Source organism: Neomonachus schauinslandi, chromosome 12 (genome assembly GCF_002201575.2).
Source record: "Neomonachus schauinslandi chromosome 12, ASM220157v2, whole genome shotgun sequence".
NCBI lineage: Eukaryota > Metazoa > Chordata > Mammalia > Carnivora > Phocidae > Neomonachus > Neomonachus schauinslandi.
The window spans coordinates 63,149,451-63,171,270 of record NC_058414.1 but is presented as its reverse complement, the minus strand read 5'-3'; the positions used below and the strand labels follow the sequence as shown (position 1 = coordinate 63,171,270).

General features: G+C 40.4%; 1 protein-coding gene across 1 annotated transcript in view; it reads right to left on the bottom strand.

Annotated features, from left to right (window-relative positions):
* Positions 1 to 21,820, bottom strand: part of BMPER (BMP binding endothelial regulator) — a 243,759-nt gene that overhangs the window by 157,930 nt on the left and 64,009 nt on the right. The window contains exon 6 of the mRNA XM_021699372.1: positions 21,110 to 21,192. Coding sequence (XP_021555047.1) covers positions 21,110 to 21,192 — 83 coding nt within the window. The remainder of the gene's footprint in view (positions 1 to 21,109; positions 21,193 to 21,820) is intronic.

The following is a 21,820-nucleotide window of genomic DNA, read 5'->3' as shown; positions in this document are numbered from 1 at the left end:
ACTATAGACTAATATCCCTTATAAATATAGACACAGAAATCAACAAAATACTAGCAAATTGAACCCAACAACATGTAAAAAATATAATACACAATGACCAAGTAAGATTTATCCCAGAAATGAAAGGTTGGTTTAACATACAAAAATTAATCAATGTAATACACCATATTTATGAAACAAAGGACAAAAACCACATGATCATCTCAATAAATGCACAAGATACGTCTGACAAAATCCAACACCTATTTACATTAAAAATACTCAATGAACTAGAAATAGAAAGGAATTTCCTCAACCTGATAAAGGCATCTACAAAAACAGCCACAGCTAACATCATACCAATGGTGACACAAGTTAGCTGATAAAATGACAAAAAAATAACTTTACAACCACGTCCAATTCTTTGCCCAACACTTGATTTTAAAAAATCTTAAGCCTTCAGAGAAGTTGCAAGAATAATACAATGCGGGGCGCCTGGGTGGCTCAGATGGTTAAGCCTCTGCCTTCGGCTCAGGTCATGATCCCAGGGTCCTGGGATCAAGCCCCGCATCGGGCTCCTGGCTCAGCGGGGAGCCTGCTTCTCCCTCTCCCTCTGCCTCTCTCCCTGCTCATGCTCTCTCTCTCTGTGTATCTCTATGTCTCAAATGAATAAATAAAATCTTTAAAAAAAAAAAAAAGAATAATACAATGAACACCCACGTGCCCTTCACCTAGAAACACCAGTTTTTAGTATTTTGCAATACTTTCAGGCAGAGAAAGAGACTTTTTTCTGAACTGTTTAAAACTCATTTGTAAACATCCTACCCTTAATTAAGCAATTAAGCATGTACCTCCTAAGGCCAAGAACACTTTCCTTTTTCCTTTATAACCACAATGCAAATGTCACACGCAGGGAATTTAATATCAATCAGTACTATCATCGAAAATACAGTCTATCTTCAAATCTTCCCAATTTTCCTAAAAATGTCTATTAAAGTATTTTCTTCAATCCAGGATCTAGTCCATGCTCATGTGTTGCATTTAGTTGTCATGTCTCTTTCATCTACTTTATCTAGAACAGTTGCCCAAATTTTTATTTTCCTTCACAACACTGACATTTTTTAAGAATCTGGGCCAGGGGGCGCCTGGGTGGCTCAGTCGTTAAGCGTCTGCCTTCGGCTCAGGTCATGATCCCAGGGTCCTGGGATCGAGTCCCACATCGGGGTCCTGGGATCGAGTCCCACATCAGGCTCCTTGCTCGGCAGGAAGCCTGCTTCTCCCTCTCCCCCTCCCCCTGCTTGTGTTCCTGTTCTCGCTATCTCCCTCTCTGTCAAAAAAAAAAAAAAAAATCTTTAAAAAAAAAAAAAAAAAAAAAGAATATGGGCCAGGACTGAATTTGGATTTGTCTGTTTCCTCATAATAAGGTTCAGCTTAAACATATTTTATTGGAGTACTACATAGATAATGTTTCAACCATTACTTAAGAGGGCAGGTTTGTTTCTTTAGAATGGTGGTGCTATTTCTTCATTTTTGTGTAAGCATTTTTTGTGGGTGAAATATCAAAAGTACGTTTACCCAAAATTCCTCTGCATCAGTAACTTCTCAAAAAAATCACAGAACAGCAAGCCCTAAAATGGCCATGACTCAAAGGGTCAGTTTACAGTTCATAAAGGGATAAGCAGTATGAAATCCATACACTTATATACATTGAATTCATTATTTGATCTAGACAAATCTCTGGAGATTTCTTAATTATCAGCTCCTCTTTTCACCGAACAGACACATGTCTATTCGTTGCAAACACAGTAGAGTTTGGGGTATAATACACTAATACACTAGTGAGGCAATGGTGAGCCCTTTCTTGACCCCGTTATTTAAGATCACTGTCCACCCCACCCCAACACATTTTCTCCACCTTCTCTGTTTTGCTTCTCTCCTTAGCATTTTTCACTCTTTGACATACATATATTTCACCGTTTCTGCTGTCTACCTTGCCCACTAGAATATAGGGTGGACATTTTTATTTTTCTAGCTCACTATTGTCCTCCTAGCACTTAGAACAGTCAGGCTATCGATTCCAGTAGGTCCAAAGTAAAAAAGTGTTATTACATGAATGGGTGAAGGAATGAATGAATGGTTTCACTTCCTACATTAAAATATGCCAAAGTCAGTGTATGTGGGTGGCTCAGTCGACTTGGTTGAGCAGCCAGCTCTTGATTTCGGCACAAATCATGATCCAGCCCTGTCGGGTTCCACACTCTGCAGGGAGTCTGCTTGAGGATTCTTTTTCTCTCTCCCTCTCCCCCTGCCCCTCCCCCTGCTTGTGTGCTTGCTCTCTCTCTCTCTCTAAAATAAATAAATAAATCTTTAAAAAAATATATGCTAAAGTCACAGGGGTAGTAAGAACTTGGGATTATTTGAGCCGCATAGCTCCTTTTCAAATATAATTTGATCAAGCTGTCTTTAAACTCATCTCTTCTCTCAACATACGAATTTTTTTATAATTCATAGGTTTGTTACGGAAAAAAATTATAAATGGGTCATTTAGTAGATCAGAAAAATGAACACAATTATTAACCAAGTTGTGACAGACAAATACAAAACTCTTACAGATCTTGACCATAAAGCTCTGGATAGGATACCTTCCACTAGAAAGTTTGGGAAGGTCTCCCAACTTGCTTACAGTCATGGTTACCTTTGAAGTTTTGAGGAGGTGGGAGAAACCAAAGAGGTATTTAAAAGAAGAAAACAGACAGTTAAAAAAAAAAAAATGAAAAAAAAAAAAAAAGGACTGGAAGATAAAATGAGTTCTCTATGGCCTCCCTCCTTCCCTCCATCATGTCTTTCCATCACCCCCAAGCCCCAGGCTTATGCATAGTTTAACATCAGCCTTTAAAGTACATTTGTACTCATTCAATGAGGACTGTGGGAAGGTCATAAAGAAAACAGTCAACGGACTGGATATCATCTTCCCATCTAGATTATAAGGTCAGAACTGAGGGCCTCAGAAGGAAAGCCTCTTCACAAGAAAGGAGAAACTGATTTCAGGGCAAAATATCCTTTCTCTGAATGAATTCAAAAGTTCTTGTCAAACTATATCTTTTGTAAACACTCGAATGGTATAAACCAGTAAGTATGGTAAAGTCTTTTTCACATTAATTAAAATTTGAGAGTATAAGAATTATTACATAATAAAAATAAGGTTTAAGAACCTTCCTATATTTGATTATTTTTTTATGGGGGGATGACATACCTTTGTAAAGTTTGAGATTGTTGGTTTTAATCCAAAACTATCTTACCAAATTTTAAACTAACCACAGGACCTTCTTAACTTATAATTCTAAATTCTCATTCACCAAATGGCACATTCTCAGCATATAAAACCCATTGTGTTCCCAGCACCCAGGAGGGTAAAGGGAAGTTGAAAAGGGATTCATTGCCTAGAAACTTCAGTCTTGAGTTTTGACTCTGAAACTGTTGACAAAGGTTTGATTTCCTCTCTGGGAACATGTAAGAAAATGGTAAGAGGCCACTCCCCTGCTAGAAAGAATGACTTAGTGTGAAATATATTTATGGTCATTGCCAATTTTATGTTCAGGGACTGAGAGCAGACAGGGAGAGAGGACAGAGGTACTGAGAGCTCCTTGCTAACCTCCATACTACAAGTTAGAAAATCCTGACAGCCTCTCTGACACCACACACTTCCCTCCTAATGAGGCCTTCAAAACTTCACCTTCTTGGAGAAAACACAAGGAAGACAAAAGAAAGTTTTTTGGCTTCTAAATTAGACGGGCCTTTCCTCTGAAGAGCCAGGCAGCCGCTGCGCCAGACTCGGGCGTCTGGCAGGGCTCTCTGCAGCCGGAGGATCACATCACGCTGTTTGGCTGCACAAGTCCATGGTTAGCGCTGCTCCCCACATGAATCCAGCCAACAACAAACAGCCCTTCTTACCATTCAGCCTTGACCCTGTGCACATGTTCACAACGTTCTCAAGCACCGTGCTAAAACTGGACGGGAAAGATTTGTTTGAAGATTTATAAAGATAGAGGCGGTAATCCAACCTGCCTCCATTAAATATTCAAGTTGAGAGTTCCTAAATTTTGAGAATTCTTAAGTATCTACTTCCAAAGAAGGAAAAGCATTTGGGAACTCTGCTTGAATTTAATTTGAATCTGCTAGGACATTCCAACAAGTCACCATTTAAAATCGAGCAGAGTCTGTGTTTGAGGGCACTGACCAGACTCCCACTGGGGTCTAGCTGACCTGGACAACAATGTAAAAGTCTGTTAGTGGACCTTGCAAATCGGAAAAAAAGTTAATGCATGGATGATTTGATTGTATTTTCCAAATTAAGCAAATTAAGCTACTTATCTTGGGCAGGGTGGTATTCAGAACTTTCACAAATTTTAATCAACTGTTGGTAAATACTATGATTGGAATTCTGCATTCTTAGAAATATCAAAGGCTTGGTATTGTTCATCCATTTATCCCTCAGCAAATATTTGTTGAGTGCCTACTATGTGCTAAGCTCAGTTTTAGATAGTAGGAATACAGCATGAACAAAACAGCGTCCCTGCCCTAACGGGGCTTGTATTCTACCAGGGCAGGGGGGAAAAAGAGAATGATAGAGAAAAAAACAAACTTATCAGATAGCAATAAAAAAGCTCCAGGAAAAAACAGACAAGATCAATTTGATAAGGAGTGTCAGATGGCAGAGGGAGTTGGCAGCAAAGTAGGGTCACCATTTTAGATGGCATTGGTGAAGAAAGACCTCACTAAGAAGGTGATATTCAAGCAAAGGCTTGAAGGAGATGAAGGAGCCAGACCTGGACATCTGGGGATGAACATTCCAGGCAGAGGGTTCCACAAATACAAAAGACCTGAGATGAGAGTGTCTGACATGTTTGAGGAATCGCAAGAAGCCTAGCGTGTCTGGAAAGGTGTATGTGAGCGGGGAGCATTGGAAGATAAGTTTGGGGATGGAACTTTAGCTTTAACTCTGAAAAAGAAAGGATACCAATGGAGGATTCAGAGCAGAAAGAGGCAAACCCTTAGAAAGGATTATTCTAGCTGGTAACTAACTTCCATTTTTACTTCACCCTAGTTTCTTGGCACAATATCAACCCGGAAATCCGCAAATAGAATATCAATGTGGCATGTGATGGTATTGGGCAGGAGGGAAGGTCCTGTTGAGTGTGAATATGGGACCTGCTTCTTCTGTACCTTCCAGCATTGGTTAGACCTGTGCTGTCCAATATGGTAGCCACTCCCCAAAGGGCTACTGAGTACTTGAAATGTGGCTAGTCTGAAATAAGAAGGGCTTTAAGTATGAAATACACACCAGAAGGTGAAAACATAGTATGAAAAAAGAAAAGAAGAATGTAAAATGTCCCATTAATATTTTTATAATGCTTACATATTGAAATGATAATATTTGGGATACAATGAGTTAAATACAGTGTATTATTAAATTTATTTCACCTGTTTTCTTTCTTATTTCTTTCAATGTGGCTACTAGAAAATTAAAAATTGCAAATGTGGCTCACTTTTGTTTTCACCGGACAGAGCAGGGTTGGAATGCTACTAGAACAGTGTCTAGAATTTCCCAAGGTGGCTGAGGAGACCTAACAGCTCCTTTAATGAAGAGAAAGAATGACTCAGACTGAAGAATACTGTCTCCCTGTGAGCAAAAAGAAAGGCACTGGCATTTCAAGGCAAAGAGGCAGCTTGTTCGTGCCACCTTGTGTAGGAAGGCGATAATCAGACACTGAGAAGCTATCTGGTAGGTTTCTTCTCAGAAAACTAATCCAGGAAATTTTGGTTTAAAACATTTAGGTTCGATATACAAATTAATGTCCTAAATTCAAACAGTTACCATTGAAAGCACTATAACTAAAAATTATTCAGCCCTGCAAGAAAGGGAGACATCTACTAAGTGCTGTTACTAGGCAGGACACTTTGTGGTTTTTGTTTGTTTGTTTGTTTGTTTTTAAAGATTTTATTTATTTGACAGAGAGAGACACAGCGAGAGAGGGAACACAAGCAGGGGGAGTGGGAGAGGGAGAAGCAGGCTACCCCGCAGAGCAGGGAGCCCGATGTGGGGCTCGATCCCAGGACCCTGGGATCATGACCTGAGCTGAAGGCAGACGCTTAACGACTGAGCCACCCAGGCGCCCCTAGGCAGGACACTTTGTATGCACCATCCCATGAAATCCTCACAGCTGTATGGGACTTCTTTTATTTAAGTAAGAAAAAAAAAATGGGAGTGGGGGTGTTTGGGGTTCCAAAGCCCTAAATTTTCTTTGAAATCTCGGATTTTATTTCTACAGCAAGATGCAAGAGATCCTTATCTTTTCCGTTTTGCTTAAAACTCTTCCAAGATGGATTAGCTTTGTAGGTCCTGTTTGCTATGGCAACCATATTTAGATGGCAGAAAAAAACATAAGGTTCCTGGATATTTTTTGCCAAGAAGTGGTCCCTTATTTTATGAATGAAGAAAGTGAGGCTCAGGGGTATATTCATTTGCTAGAGGAGCAGAGCTGAATTAAATCCCTACCCCCACTGACTCCAAAGACTATGTCCTCCCACCAGAGCCCATTGGCCAGATCCCAGGTGGATTATACAGAATTCACCTGTTATCCCCTGACTCTATTAATACTATGGTCATGGTTACCCTACCCTATGGAAAACTCAAGCCTCTTCTGTACCAACATTTGGACAATACCTGGGATCAGAAAGAAACAAGAGTTAACATGGAGAAGGAAGGAACACTTAACATCTGCACAGGTCTCAAGGAACAAACACAGCTGGAAAGGTCAGGGGATTCTCCTTAGAGAACCTCAAAACTCTTCCAGAAAACCCTCAATCTCATACTACTTGGTTTTATACTAATGTGGAAACATGTCAAGCCACTGAAATGCCTTTCCATCTCTGAGCAATGAATCTAGGGTCGTATAATAAACTACAACCTACATATTCAGCAACACGAGTGAGAGAACCCAGCCACTGGAGTTCTATTCTATTCCTGGCTCTCACTACCATCCTATTGTACTGTCTTACCCTTATCCTGGGGGGGGGGGGGGGGGGGGGGGGAGAAGAAAAGCTTCCTCTAGTTCTAATCATTGTTCTGTAAACAAAACCCACAAATACATTTCATGAGTGAAGACCTTCATGAGATCCAAAATGGATGAGAGCCTCTTCCTCCTCATTCTAGACTTATTGGAGGCACCAGACATGTTCTGATATTTCAGAGAAGCTTTATGACTGAAGAGTCAAAACTAACTTATCTTTCTAGTTTTTTAATATAACTTGTGGTATAGCTACAATAATAGGTAGATTTTTTTGCATCTCTGAATATAATTTATAACAACATTAACTATTTAAAAATATATGCGACTGTGCATTTGTCAAAACTCATGGCTATGTATAACAAAGGGAGTGAATGTAACTATGAATAAATTAAAAATTAATGCATTTTTTTTAAAAAAGTAAATTCTAAAATGTAGTGATGACCTGTTATTATATTAGAAAAAATAATCCCATTAACCTGTATTTAGAGTCTATCAAATAACTTGCTTCCTGGGAGAATTAAGAGCTTTTCTGAGTCAGGAAATTATACAACTGAAAAGTTTCTAACAAGCTCTTGTTTTACTTATGAGGAAACTGAGTCTCAGAGAGGTTAGTGGGAAGGCTCTGGGTCACAAAACTGGCCAGTGACAGAAGCAGGACAGGACCGCAGTTCTCCTCAGGCTGGCCAGTGACCTTTGCCCACAACAATGCCCCCTAAGGGAGACAGAACACATCTGCATGCTCTGAAACCATCCAGAGCAATACAGTACCAAAGGCAAAACTTTTAAAAATACCAAAACTTCATTGCGCTTTTCCTAGCACTTGGTCAAATGCTTTTATTTAACTGATAGAAGCTTAGAGTAAACATCCAGTTTGGTTATAAATGAAATCTTGCTTCAATATATGAAAATTTTTGCACTGGAAAAAATCCTTACAGCCTGATGTTTTTCTGGCACACGTTCTGTTCTTTCAGTTGGTGTGCTTAGTTATTAAAGACAGCTGTGTCCATTGTTGATGAATATTATGGATGCTGAAAACCTAATAACAAAACCAAAAATTCTCAAGAGTCCCCTCCCTCTCCTTTTCTTGAACTTGAAACTGGAAAGAAACACATTTTCCACCAATGTCAAGAACTGTCACTCCTGTCATCTACCAATCACATTCATAAATTCAGACTGGCGAGGGAAAAGAACCCTAAAGTCAACACAGCCCAACAACCAAAATGTGGAAGTACATTAAAACTTGTTTTGTCAGATTAAAGCATGAAAAAAAGTATTGGTATGAATGATGTGGTGAGAGTAATTTTGCATACTCATTTTGAAATTAAAAAGTCGCTTTTCTATTATTGAATTTTCATTCTTAAAATACAACCAAAGTATACCGCCGTATAATGGCTAATTGCTTCTATTGATATTTGACTACACTACAAATTTATATTTAATCAGACCAAAAATGAAACAGGTACCTTTTTCCCCCTCACTGAAGAAAATGTCATGGACAAACCATGGCCTTTCTTTTGGTTCGTTATGAGTAACGTTTTTTACTTGTGTTTAACTACAGCAATATTCAGGGGTTTAAAAAGTCCCCACATAAGACATCTGGAACAGAATACTGTTAATCATGATCACATTGTCTGATTCTGATGTGTATCACAGAGAACAGAAGAGGCACTAGGCAAAACAGCAGTGCAGACAATTACGTGATAGATAATGTTTGACACTGGATATAACTCTGGGTTGTTTGTACATTTCATGGTGCTCCTTGCACAGAAGGTTCATCCAAATCCTGGAGGCCTGTCCCCTTTCCAAACAGCAAAATCTGCTCAATATTTCAAGCTGGCCCTTCTAAACCACAGTAAGAATTTAGGTGGGTTTACAAGGGATGATTCTCTGCACTGACTCAGTGTAGGCTCAGAGATGGGCTTTAGAAGACAATGTTGGATATGTTCAGGGGAAATATTCTTCTGTGTGTCTGTGGTCCAGTATCCCCCAATCTTTGGGAGGACAGTGGCTCCCTGCAATCCAAACACATTGTTGCTTACATGAAACAAGTGGTACCATTTAAAATTCCACTCAAAGGGAATGGTGGTAATTGAAGCCATTCACAGGACCGCAAAAGCACTGCCACCCTCCAAATCGAACAGCTGAATGACATTTAAAAGGTGCCAAAATGCGTAATCAACTCATTCAAAAGATAATTCCCGAATATCTAGTGTGCACAGAACTCTGGGATGGTTATTCAAGGAGAGACCAGGATGACAATGAAAGTGAATTATGCTACTTTACTGAAACAGGCTATCATGCCAAGATACTGATGAGAACCAAAGCAGGATACCTCCAGGAGGACTGGAAATGACAGGTAAAATGGAAGCAGGAGGGAACGAAAAAGAGATGGAAAAGGAAATGGAGGAGAGGGGGAGCCATAAAGCAGAAACAAGAAGACAAAGAGAGGAGCAAGACCCAGAGTACCGATTTTTTTTTAAAAATTAAGTTCTCATGGTGATAATGGAGAAAAGATCAAAAACGTCTGGAAATAGTCTAAAGTATCACAACACTAATATTTTATTCTATTTTGTTGATAAAATGGGATATTTCTTGGGGCGCCTGGGTGGCTCGGTCGGTTGGGCGTCTGCCTTCGGCTCAGGTCGTGATCTCAGGGTCCTGGGATTGAGCCCCGCATCAGGCTCCCTGCTCCGCGGTGAGTCTGCTTCTCCCTCTCCCTCTGCCTGCCGCTTTGCCTACTTGTGCTCTCTATCTCTCTGTCAAATAAATAAAATCTTAAAAAAAAAAATGGGATATTTCTTCTCACTTTTATTAATGCCTGTTTCCTTTCCCTTCCTGCCACACCACAGGGAGATACTTTCTGACATTTGCCCTCCCATGAGGTTGAGGACTCAGAGATCACCCCACCCCCACCCCTACCTCTTCACAATGCCACTCAGATGTCTTCTCACCAGTTTTTTTTAAAATGCTTTAGATTGCATTCTCTTCCCTCTACAGGTTTATCATAAACCCTTCATGTCACTATGCTCATTGAAAGAAAAAAGTGAATATGTAGCTTATTGCCTTCAAGATTGAAACAAAGTCCCAGGTAGGAAGGTAGAAGGTTCTAGATCATATAACTCATTTTCAAGAACATGGATACTCAAATCAGAAAGTGTAAGACCAGGCATTTAGTCAAATATTTACTGTTTCCTATGTGCGAGACACTGCACTCAAAGGTATAAGGCACATTATGCCTATCCACAAGAAACAAAATCTGAAACACAGAAGGAGGGAAGGTGGGAAAGGATGGGAACAAGAGCCCCAATGGATGAACAGGCCTGGAAAGCGGGGGGGGTCTTTCTCAGTCTGAGCCGAGAGAGAAAAAGAAAGCTGTGAAGAGACAGAGAGGTGGGAGGCTGCAGAGCCATAGGGTAGGGAGGAGGCACTGTCGAAACCCAAAGAATAACTTCACTTTAGCCTGGGAACAAGTACAGAAGATCACTATCTCAAAACGAAGGGGTCAGAGACAGAAAGAGAGGAGCTGAAATCAAGAAAAGTCTTGGACTAATTAAATTTGGGAGCTAACAATATTGACTCACTTTTCTCTTTATTAATATATTTGGATCAAGATTTGAAGAGAAAAGATTGGAAGAACACACAGGATTTCAGCAAACTCTGCCATTATCCAACATGCAATATACACACTAAGGTCAAACAACACACACAGCATTTTTCTCAGTGTTTTTAAAAACACACCTAACATAACTAGGAGATTAATACCTTCATACATACATAAACTTCAATAGAACTTTAACCACTCAATAAAAAATGAGAAATAAAAACATAAGTTACAGAATAACACTTGACTAACAATTAGTTAACACTAACACTCAGAATAACAATTGACTAATTGATGTATGAAAAATGTTCAGTTCCAGAAGTCAAATGCCAATGAAAACAAGGTTCTCAAGTGGAAAAACAGTTTTGGTGCAGGGATATATACACCTATGTACTTTAGATTGAAATAGAAATTAGGACACCACTTACATGAGGTGTTTTAGCAAAACACACACACACAGACACAGCAGTGTTTGTATCCCCAACCCACTAATTATACTTCTATGAATTTAGCCTAAGAAAACAATCAGAGAAACAAAGAAAGATTAATTCTCAAAGATGTTTGTCATGTCACTCATTAACAGTGAAAACTGAAAACAGTATTAGTTTTTTAATACCAAAAAAAAAAGGCTAAATAAATCATAGTATACTGATGGAATACTATGTAGTTATTAAAAATATTTTTCAATTTTCAATTACTTTTTAATGAAATGGAGATATGTTCACAATATGATGATAAATGAAAATAACCAAGATGCAAAATGGCATATAGGATGTAATCCTACCTAATTATATAACTATATGTAAATATGGAGAAAAAAGATTGGAAGGAAATATATCAAATCATATTAACAGTGGTTATCTTTGAATTGTACAGTTGTTTCTATTTTTCAATCCATCTGGAATTTATATAATTATCATCTATCTTACAGTTAGCACATATTATCATATAATATAATCTTAAACTTTGCACACAAAAAATGTGCTGCATGATAGTTTGATTTGGGGTTTATTTTTAATACACCCAAATCAATAGACTATAATTGTCTGGAGATAAAAAATGAAATCCCCTTCATCTTTGAGCACTCAGTGCCTAATACAGTATCTAACACATAGCAGACAATCAGTTAAATGAATAATGATTGGCTGGCTGTAGAGACAAGCAAGAGGTGGAAAGATGGAAGGAGGAATGGCTAAACAGAAGATATTCTTCAGCATTTAGTAAAATCAATATCTTTCCTGGGTTTTTCAGAGATAAAAAGGACTCATCACATGACACAACTTAAAAAGAATAAAAGGGAGAGGAAAAAATTAAAGGAATGATCTTTGCAAGGATAAATGGGAGGAGATTTAACCAACTGAGCTCATTTTCCTACCAGCTCTCAATCTCTATACCAAACTCCACTCGATTATATAAATGTATCTGCTTCTTAGATGGACAGTAGAAAGCAAATGCTCAAAAATAATTATACACTTGCTTCATTCTACCAGGAGGATGAATTTCTACTCACAGAACCACTGAACCTTGTGTCCAGGTGAACCCAACTCCTCTATATAATCTCCAAAGAGGGCTATCCCAAATTGCTGCTTCAACTCTGTTGGTGATTACTGCAAGGGATAGACGGGCCCCATTAGATAAACATTTATTTCTATCCATCTTTGGAAGCAGAAGCAGTGAGAATGGCTCTATCCCAGCAACTCTCACATTTTCTTTGTATATTCATAATTTCTTGGCGAGGAAATGCACTATAGATCATAGCGTCTCCATTCTCCAACTGATGTGAGGGTAACAGATACGGGTTCTTCATCCACTCTGGCATCACAGTGACATATACTTAGGCTGAACACCCAAGGCTGAAATCTGGTATGAGTTTAAACTTGCTTAGACTTGTGAACTTCTGAGAGGAGAAGTGTAATTCACACTTTTATTGTGTTTGCACCTCTTGCACCAAAATTGGGGTTCTTTGTAAACGCTCACCTCACCATTATTTCTCCCTCAAAAAGTCTGGTTGCTCTTCACTCCATAGATTCAAATGGCATTTCCCACTTCCAAATGTCTACAATCATACATAATATCTCAAAATTACACTGGTTGGTCTGGGGGAAGAAGGGTAAGATGGGAGAGAAATGACATGTGGCTTTATAATCAAGCAGTTCAAGATTTCAATTCTTATTAGCTCTTTGATCTTAGGCAAGCTATTAAACTTCTCAGAATCTCACTTTCTTCATCAAAAAAAGGGGGCTAATGCCTCCCTAGATTGCAGAAAAAAAATTTTTTTTGCCAATTTGTATGTTTTATTCGGTTGCAGAACAATTTTGAAAATTAACATTAAATCATTATATGTATCTGGCACAGAGTATACACAGTAAAAGCAGCTATTATTAACAGTAATTCCTCTGTAAATAAATCATTCACTGATCTCTTTTCAAACTATGTGTTTTCCTATGAATGCTCAAATGTTGTACAAGAAATTTCCTTTCCAACCATTTTCCCTATTGGGCTCATTTTTAAAATGGTGCCTCCCTATGCAGAAAAATAACTTTATAGGCTGTTTCAGTTATAAATTATATAAAGAAATAAGCATAAGAAAGCTTAGAAACTACAAAAAAATAAAGATATATGTAGGGATTAAAATCCAGTATTTGGACTGAAAACACATGAGGCATGGCTGAAATAGGATTTAAAATATACAATAGTTACTCCCAGTCTTTTTAACATCAAAAAAATTGAGCTTCCTGTTGATTTCAGGAACTCTGTTGAAAGTACGCAACTAGTAACACAGATAACTCATCTAGGCTCATGAACTCTTTAAGACATGCCTTGGAGCCCTTACCTCACTGTTCCCACCAATTCTAGACTAGTATATCATACCAATCCAAATCAAGACCTTACAGTGAAAAACCCACCTTAAACTAGATGCTCCCCAAAGCTCATAAATATCTTACCTTTGCCTTCTTCCTTCTAAGACATAATTTTAAGGCTCTGTCAAGGTAATGATCCATAAACTAAGCAATACACTTGGTTTTGCTTTATAAACAGGTCGTTTTGGTGATCTTTTCAAGAAGCAAGAATTTGACACTCCCATAACAATACTTGTACATTTATGGATTCAATCTAAAGAGAATGGCATTACAATAGACCTTTCAATAGTAGTCTTAGCTGACAGATCACAGCTGCTCAGATTCATTCTAACATAAAACACCAAGATTCAGAACTTCATGGTCTAGCCAAAGACAAGTATGGCGCCAGCCACTTTCCTAAAGAAGTTGGAGTCCCCTCCTAGTGGTCAAGTGCTAACCAGACTCTAAAGAAAAGACTCTTTTTTTCAACTGACTGCTCAAAACCAAGAACGTTTTGTCCTCAAGGTGATGGTACATCCACAACGCAAAACAGAAGACTGCAGCAATTATACCAATATTTCAGACTACTTTGAAAACTATTCTGAGGGCTTGGGGCCCACATTATTTAGATAAACTGCCCACATTAATCCAATTCACTTGATAATTGCTCAATTCTCCAATTTATTGCCCAGATGTAGCCAAATTTCTCCCTGTGGATAAGGAAGACATAATGACAGCCTGGATCTAAAATGTGCCAAATTGCACGTATTACAACAAGTCAGGGAGAGGCCCTGTGAGAAGGTTCAAGCACGAAGGGCCCCAAGTCCCCATGCAAGAGGAGCAGCAGTGTGGTGGGAATATGGGACTTGGATTGCCATGGCATTTCGTGACCACAGAGATGAGGAGATATCCCACTGCCTCCTATTATAGGGAAGTGCAATCTGAAGCCGAACACGCTGGAACAGGGAGAGGTCGGACACGTCTCCCCCTTACTTCAGGGCAAGGTCAACTCTGAGGGTACAGAATCATGCTCTCTTTCCAAAGCTCTGCCCTGAATATTGGCAAGTGCTTCCTGCCACTGCATCTTCCTGCTGCCATGAGTAGTAGGAATCTTTGAGGCTTAAGGAGCACTTTCCAAAGAAGACATCTCCAGGGAAGTCATCCGCATTCCATACAAAGCAATTTATTATAAGTACTACAGCAGCTGAACATAAATCCATCTTCCTTTCTGAGCTCATCTACCGTGATGTGCATCTCTCTATTCCCTGCTGAACTTGCAAAGACTAAATGTGCAGGGGGAAACTAAAGTAGCAGAGTGGGGGAGAGAGGCAATGAGGAAAGAAAGGAAAATCAAAGTCAGTGGTCATTTGTTCATGAAGTCAGCAATTATTGTGCATGCCCATTATATATCAAGCAGTAAGGATACAAACCATTGTACCCTGGTGGAGTTAAATAAAATCATCACAAATAAAAAAAAATCTAATTACAAATCATTTTAAATGTTTGGGAAGTAAGGTACGGGCTGCTCTAAGAGGTTTAGCAACATGACCTGATCTCATCTTGAGAATCAGATCAAGCTTCCCTAAAGAAGGAATGTTTGGGCTTCCAAATGCAGGATGAGTGCATGTTAGCTAGGTATGGGGGATGATAGGGAGAAGAAAGGAGAGAAGAAAAGGCAGCCCAGGTAAAGGCCATGAGGTATTAGACCAGTGCTCCTCAAATTTTATCTGGCAGGTAAGTATTCCTGGGATCTTATTAAACTTCACATATCAATTCAATAGGTGTGAGATAGGGCTTGGGATTCTGCATTTCTAACAATCTCTCACATGAGACCAACACTGCTGGTTGGGTCCATACTTTGTGTAGTGAGGACTCTGAGGATCTGCCCAGAGGCCAGAGCAGAGAGGACATGGGAGCGCCAAAAATGAGGCCAGAGAGATTGGCAGAGGTTGGATCATGCTAGGCTGTGCAGAACATCTTAAGGAATTTGGTCTAAGAGGAGCAGGAACCATGAAGATCTCCATTTGCTTTGTTCTTTCCAAATAACCTTCTGAGGAGTTTCACTTTCCCTGGGAGACAGCACTTTGCAGTATCTAAAGTGTAAGTGAGAGCAAAGGTGTTTATGGACTTCATGGCTTCTAAGAGCCAATAAAGTACAGCTCCTTCATCACAGACAGCCCATTAACAACCCATGTTTATTAGTAAAAATCCTCTGAACTTAATACGCCTTTGTCAGCAAAGTAATTGATCTTGGCCAGTTAATTTGGCTGGTTTTGCAGACTGAGGACTTGCCACTCTTTTAAGAGTATCCTACAAACTCTGTGGGCTTTACTCCCTTCAGTAAGGAATTTCCAAGAACACTGAGCCCATAGGGTTCTTAAAACAGTTTGGTAAAAGAGTACACAAACATCTCTCATTGGCACCTTGGTCTTTAGTCTTACAAGTCTGTAGACATCGGATTTTACAGAAATGTCTGTGCCAACTGCCGTCATCCTGTTCCCTGAAAATCTGACTGAACAAAGGCATACAGAACTGTGTGCTGTCCAGTTAGGCAGGTAGTAAAAACTCAAGCTTAAACAAAAAAGAAACAGATGTGTGCTTTAACCAATGCTTGGTATACTTTATAAATAATACTTTGCTTCTGTGTTAGGAAAGAATCATCTTCTTTCCATTTTAAAATGAATGTAGGACTTATTCAGACTGAACACATGCCATAAGGAATGCACTCCAGTATGACTCAGCCAACTCTATGGAACAGCCAAAAGAACTCGAGTTTTCACCCGCCCCCCCCCATTAGTACTGGGACTCTGGAGAAGTAATTCTCTTGGCTCTCTTATTTATGTAATGGGTAAATGGGGATTATATAGTTTAACAAGTGATAGGAAAGCACTGCATTTTCTGTGAGTCATGATGATATTCACACCTAAAAATGTTAGATGCTCTGCTTCTAGAATGAGTAAGAGCAAGAGGTTGTGAAATCCTCTCCAGATATCTTCAAATGTTAGCATGTTCTCAACTGTCTGGAATGCCATATATACTGTTCTGACCTAAATCAAGGATGTAAAATCATGCGTAAGGCATTTGTTTCATCATCTAAGGAATCCATCTCAAGAAGATGAAATGTCTTTCTGGTGGTCTGCCCCTGTCACCACATCACATAAACACGGGTAGACCAATTTTCACAAATTTGGAGAGTGTAACTAAAAGGGCTGGATATAAAATATAAGCCACATGGTACATGCAATATTTACTTGAGAGCGAGGAACACCTCAGAGAGTTGGCAAGGTCATCCATCAGAGATGGCTAACATACACTAGGGATGCTTTGCATGTACATCCTTAAGGTGTCTCCCAGGCAAACAGAAATCTAATGAGCTATCTACATACAATAGCCATTCTCCTAGGCAAGAAGGGGCTGGCCCGCTCAGAAGGGCAGAATTGTCACCGGAAGAGAAGAGATCACTGGGTTGTAATGTACTACGTCACAAGACAGCAATATAAAAGAATGCTAACATCACTGAACACTCACATCGCTAAGCACCAAGGTTAGAAAGACGTGCATTAGGAGACATGGCTCTTTCCCTGATGGAGCATACGGTGTAAACACGGACCAAAGTAAGATAAACCAGTAATCATGCTACAACCTGCTACCTGGAAGTGTGTGTGGGGGTGCGTGTGCGTGCATGTGTGTGTGAGAGAAGGAGGGAGCAAAAGATGGCAGGCAAACTAGCCAGTGAGAGCCGTGAGCCTCGGGAACACAGATGAGAAAACACTGCTGCCACTCTCTGGGAAACAAAGTAGTCAACGAGTTGCAGTGGGATCATGATAACCGACTCTGAGAGCTCAAGCACTCACCAGGTGAAGAAGGAAAAGAAAGGAATTCCAGACCAGGCAGCAGCAGTAGGAGCAAAAGAAAACACTGGTGCTCCAGTGTTCTAAAGATGTGTGTATGAATATATACATATAATACATAGACACGCACATATATACAAACATATTCGGAGATAGAAATATATTAATGTGCTGAGGGCGCCTGGCGGCTCAGTTGGTTAAGCATCCAACTCTCGATTTCGGCTCAGGCCATGATCTCAGAGTCGTGAGATCTAGCCCCTCATCTGGCTACACACTGGGCATGGAGTGTGCTTAAGATTCTCTCCCTCTCCCTCTGCCCCTCCCAGCTCAAGTGTGCATGCTCTCTCTCTCTCAAAAAACAAATTAAAGTGTAGTTTGTGTGTGTCTGGGTACCATAAACACACACAAATATGCTGTAGCTGACTGTGTTGCTGCCCCGCCCCCGTCCTCCCACACTTAGCACATGAGTGTGCACGCCAGGCTTCCAACTGCCGCCACCTGGGTTTCTTCCTCTTGCTGCTAGAGGCCACTTTGTCACCTGAGCGGCAGCCTCAGAATGGTACCCAGTCAGCAGCCCCCTGGAGCAGATGGGAGTTGCTGTAAACACATCTCCTCTCCCTTACCTCTCAAGCAGGAAACTCGAGGCGTGAATCTCACACTGGCTTCCAGAGTTTGCCCAGCAGGAGCGCACTCTGGCCGAGCACACGGTCTAACACAGACATCCCCTTGGTGTCTGGCTGGTGACATCTTGGTGACATCCCCTCCACTGGCTGCCTCCCCTCTTCATCTCATCACCACACTCCTCTGCCAGACTCCTATCTCCCACAGAAACGACTTACATGCAAATCCTTGTCTCAGGGTCTGTTTCTGGGGGAATCCAAACTGAGACACAGACATGTGTGGGTTTGTATTTCTATCTATAGGCATGTTTATATAGATTTGTATATTTATGTAGCTATCTACACTCATAGATATAGACACCTACACATGCAAATATATACACACACAGATGCCACATACATGTTCAAATGCATAAATGTGCTTGTATCTCTCACAGGATAGTATTGCTTTCCTTTTTACTGAAGCACATGTTATTATACCCGGTCTTCTTTTTTTTTACAGGAAAATCTATAGCCTACGCCCCTTCCTATAGCCTCCCCAGCAGAGCATTTAGCCTCACACTGGTCCTGTCCAAAGCCTTTGTCCGGCTTTGCCCCCTCAGTCAGCAAGATGACACCTCACTCCTCCTAGCACCTTCCATGCCAAAGCTTCCAAGCCTGCTGCAGGGCAGCACCATCAACTCCGGGCCTCATGGTCCCAGGGTCAGGCTGTACATTTGCCCTATTGCTTCTAAAGCAAACATCTGGGTCACTACTCTCAAAACAGAACCGTTTGCTGCCAAAACATTATCTTTTTTTCTTTTAGTGCACTACATCAAAACGTGACAAAGTGAAAGAATATTAAAAACCAGGTTATTTTAATAACAACTACAAAAAACCAAACATGACACTTCAAATTTTTATATTTATTAAAAGAAAAACTGCTCTCACAGCTCTCCTCATAACCAAGCCTAGGCACAAATGTCTTATCCCCAGGCAAGAGCTCCCGCCTCTCTTCTTACCCTATTAGCTTCGAGACTGACATCAGGAACATAAGAAAAAGCCATTCACTGCCCCTTATGTGCTAAGGGTGGCAACACAGAGAACTGGAAAGAATATGGGATTAAGAAATTAGGAAATTAAAATACAGGAATATAGAAAAGATATAGAGATTTGGAGAAAACTCGCTAGCAGGAAAGCTTGGGCAAGTAACATCATCTTTGGATTTTTGTTTCAATTGAAAATGAAAGCAGGACTTCCAGGGGCCTGAACTTGGCCCTCAGGTATGTTTTGTTCAGCGCATTTTGTGCTTACAAACACATGAAATCTGAATACCTTGGACACATTTGAGTCTGTGACCCCTATATGTATAGTTGCTAAACTCATTTCCAGTTCCCGACATTAGATAACTTTGTATGATCGTCACTGGCAAAACTGCAGGACACTTCTGTCCTCTTGCCACCTTCTGAATTTCCTCCTCAAGGAGGCTCAGCTGCCTGATCTCGGCACACCTTTACGGGAAAGACAATTCACGCAGGTACAGATTTAAAATTTCCTACTGAGGGGCACCTGGGTGTCTCAGTCAGTTAAGTGTCTGCCTTAGGCTCAGGTCGTGATCCCAGGGTCCTGAGATTGAGCCCCACTTCAGATTCCCTGCTTGGCAGGGAGTCTGCTCCTCCCTCTCCCTCTGACCCTCCCCCTGCTTGTGTTCTCTCTCACTCTCTCTCTCTAAAGAATAAATTAAAAATCTTTCCAAAAAAAATAAAATTAAAAAATTAAATTTCCTACTGAAATGTGCCTTGTTTTTCTTCAATTTACCCAGAGGAATGAGATTAACTTAAAAAATTATCAGAAAACTTTACCAATATGGAAGAAATAAAATTAAGAAATAGGCTTGTTATAAAGGCTTACTTATGTAAAAAATAACATAAAGCTATTTAACCATAATTAGCAAAGGAGAAAAATATGACAGTTGAGTCTGAATATGCAAACTCCTGTCCTTCTTCATCACGAAATCACTTTAATATTTTTGTATATTATTATAGTATTATGGGTATTATACATCTCATATTACATACCTTTTACATATCCCCTCTCCCTCTCTTCCTTCCTTTCCTTCTTCTACCCCATCCAAAAACCATCAACCTTGGTCATGTTCACTTTAGTGTGTGATGTAGGAAAAGGGAAAGATTTTAGAAAAGATATGTAGAGAAATGGCAAATGTTATGATTCATGATGATCCACATATGATTCTACTTTGGTGAAATTAGGATACTGGCGTTCTCCATGTATTTTTTTTAATATTCTGATATGCATACTATCTGTTCTTCATTACAAAAGATTAAAAGTTATAAAAATATATGGTTGTACTAACTCCTTACTATAAATAATTTGGAGCACTGATTAAGACTAGACTCCCCATCATCACCACATCCCTTTAAAATTATGGTATACACCAAGTTCCTTCTTTCATTCCTAAGTACTCGGAAGCTATCCTTAGTATATGAATCACAAGTCAACAATTCTTAGAAAGGCAAGTCTATGGCTTTGTCTCACTGACCCCTACTCTGCTCTGAATCCACAGTTTAGTGCCCATTTCCTCCTCTCCATCCCCCAGTGAAAATGACCAAGCCTCCGATCAGGTTATCTCACCCCACAGAATATACTGAGGCAAGCTGCACTTATCCCCCTCTGCTTCCCATGTGACTGCCCTGAAGAACTCAACAGCTACCTCAAAGAAAAGAGAATCCAGAGCTTCCCAAAGAAGAAGCAGGTGGAGGGAAACCAGCTTTCCTCCCTCACTCTTTAAACCAGTGATTTTCAACCAGGTGTGATCTTGTTCTCCAGGAGACATGTGGCAAAGTCTGCAGACATTTTTGGTTATCATAACTGAGGGGGGGTAAGTCCTACTGGCACCTAATGGGCTGTGGCCAGGGAAAATGCTAAACATCCTACAATGCACAGGAACATGCATTCCCAATGCCCCCACCACAAAGAACTACCCAGCCCAGAACTATTGGTCAATAGTGCCAAAGCTGAGAAACCTGCCCTAGAGCGATGAGCTTTTTCCTTGCTTCCATGTCAGGAGGGAGAGGAAGAGAGACTGTAAAGAGAATCAGGGCTGTTCTTGGTGAAGGAATACCCTTAGAACATCCAGGACAATACTTACAACACAGGAACACCTGGTACATTTGTTTCCTTCTGGCTGAAATTCCTCCCCTTCTCGGTACTGCACACCCTCAAACACACAGCCTGGAAAGTAAGGAAAAGTTTAGAATTAGGGCCATAGCCTTTGCTCAGCTTGACACTATGCTTCTATCCACTGCTCATCCATCTTGTTTATCCACCTCCCACTCCACTTCCACCTAGTGGACTGTCCTCTTTAATCAGAGGACAAGATTGCCTCATAGTTTAAAAAAAAAAAAAAAGGAGTACAGAAGATTGACATGTGTCCAGAAACCTGAAGATGCTAGAAAGCAAATAAGACGGTGGAAGCCAGGTCAGCCCGGGGGGAAACACTGCACAATGGTGAGCCCTATGAGTCTAAGGAACTCACCATGCCATGACCACCTTGACCACAGCCAGGGAAACGAAACCCAGAGGGGCTGGAAGAGGCAAACAGAAGAAGGCCAAGAGAAGTCAAGTGACCGAGCAGATGACATGAAGAACTGTCACTTGGTGAGTATTCAGGAATTGTCCAGCCTCTACCAGGCTCTTTGTAACCCCGATCTCACTCCATCTTCACAGTGAGCCCACAAAGTGGGGACTCTCGTCACTCTCCATAGATGAGGGAAATGTGGCTCAGAGAGAGGAAGTGACTCACCCAGTTGGCAGGTGCCAGAGCTAGAACTCAAACTCAGCTCTAATCTACCAGCTGACC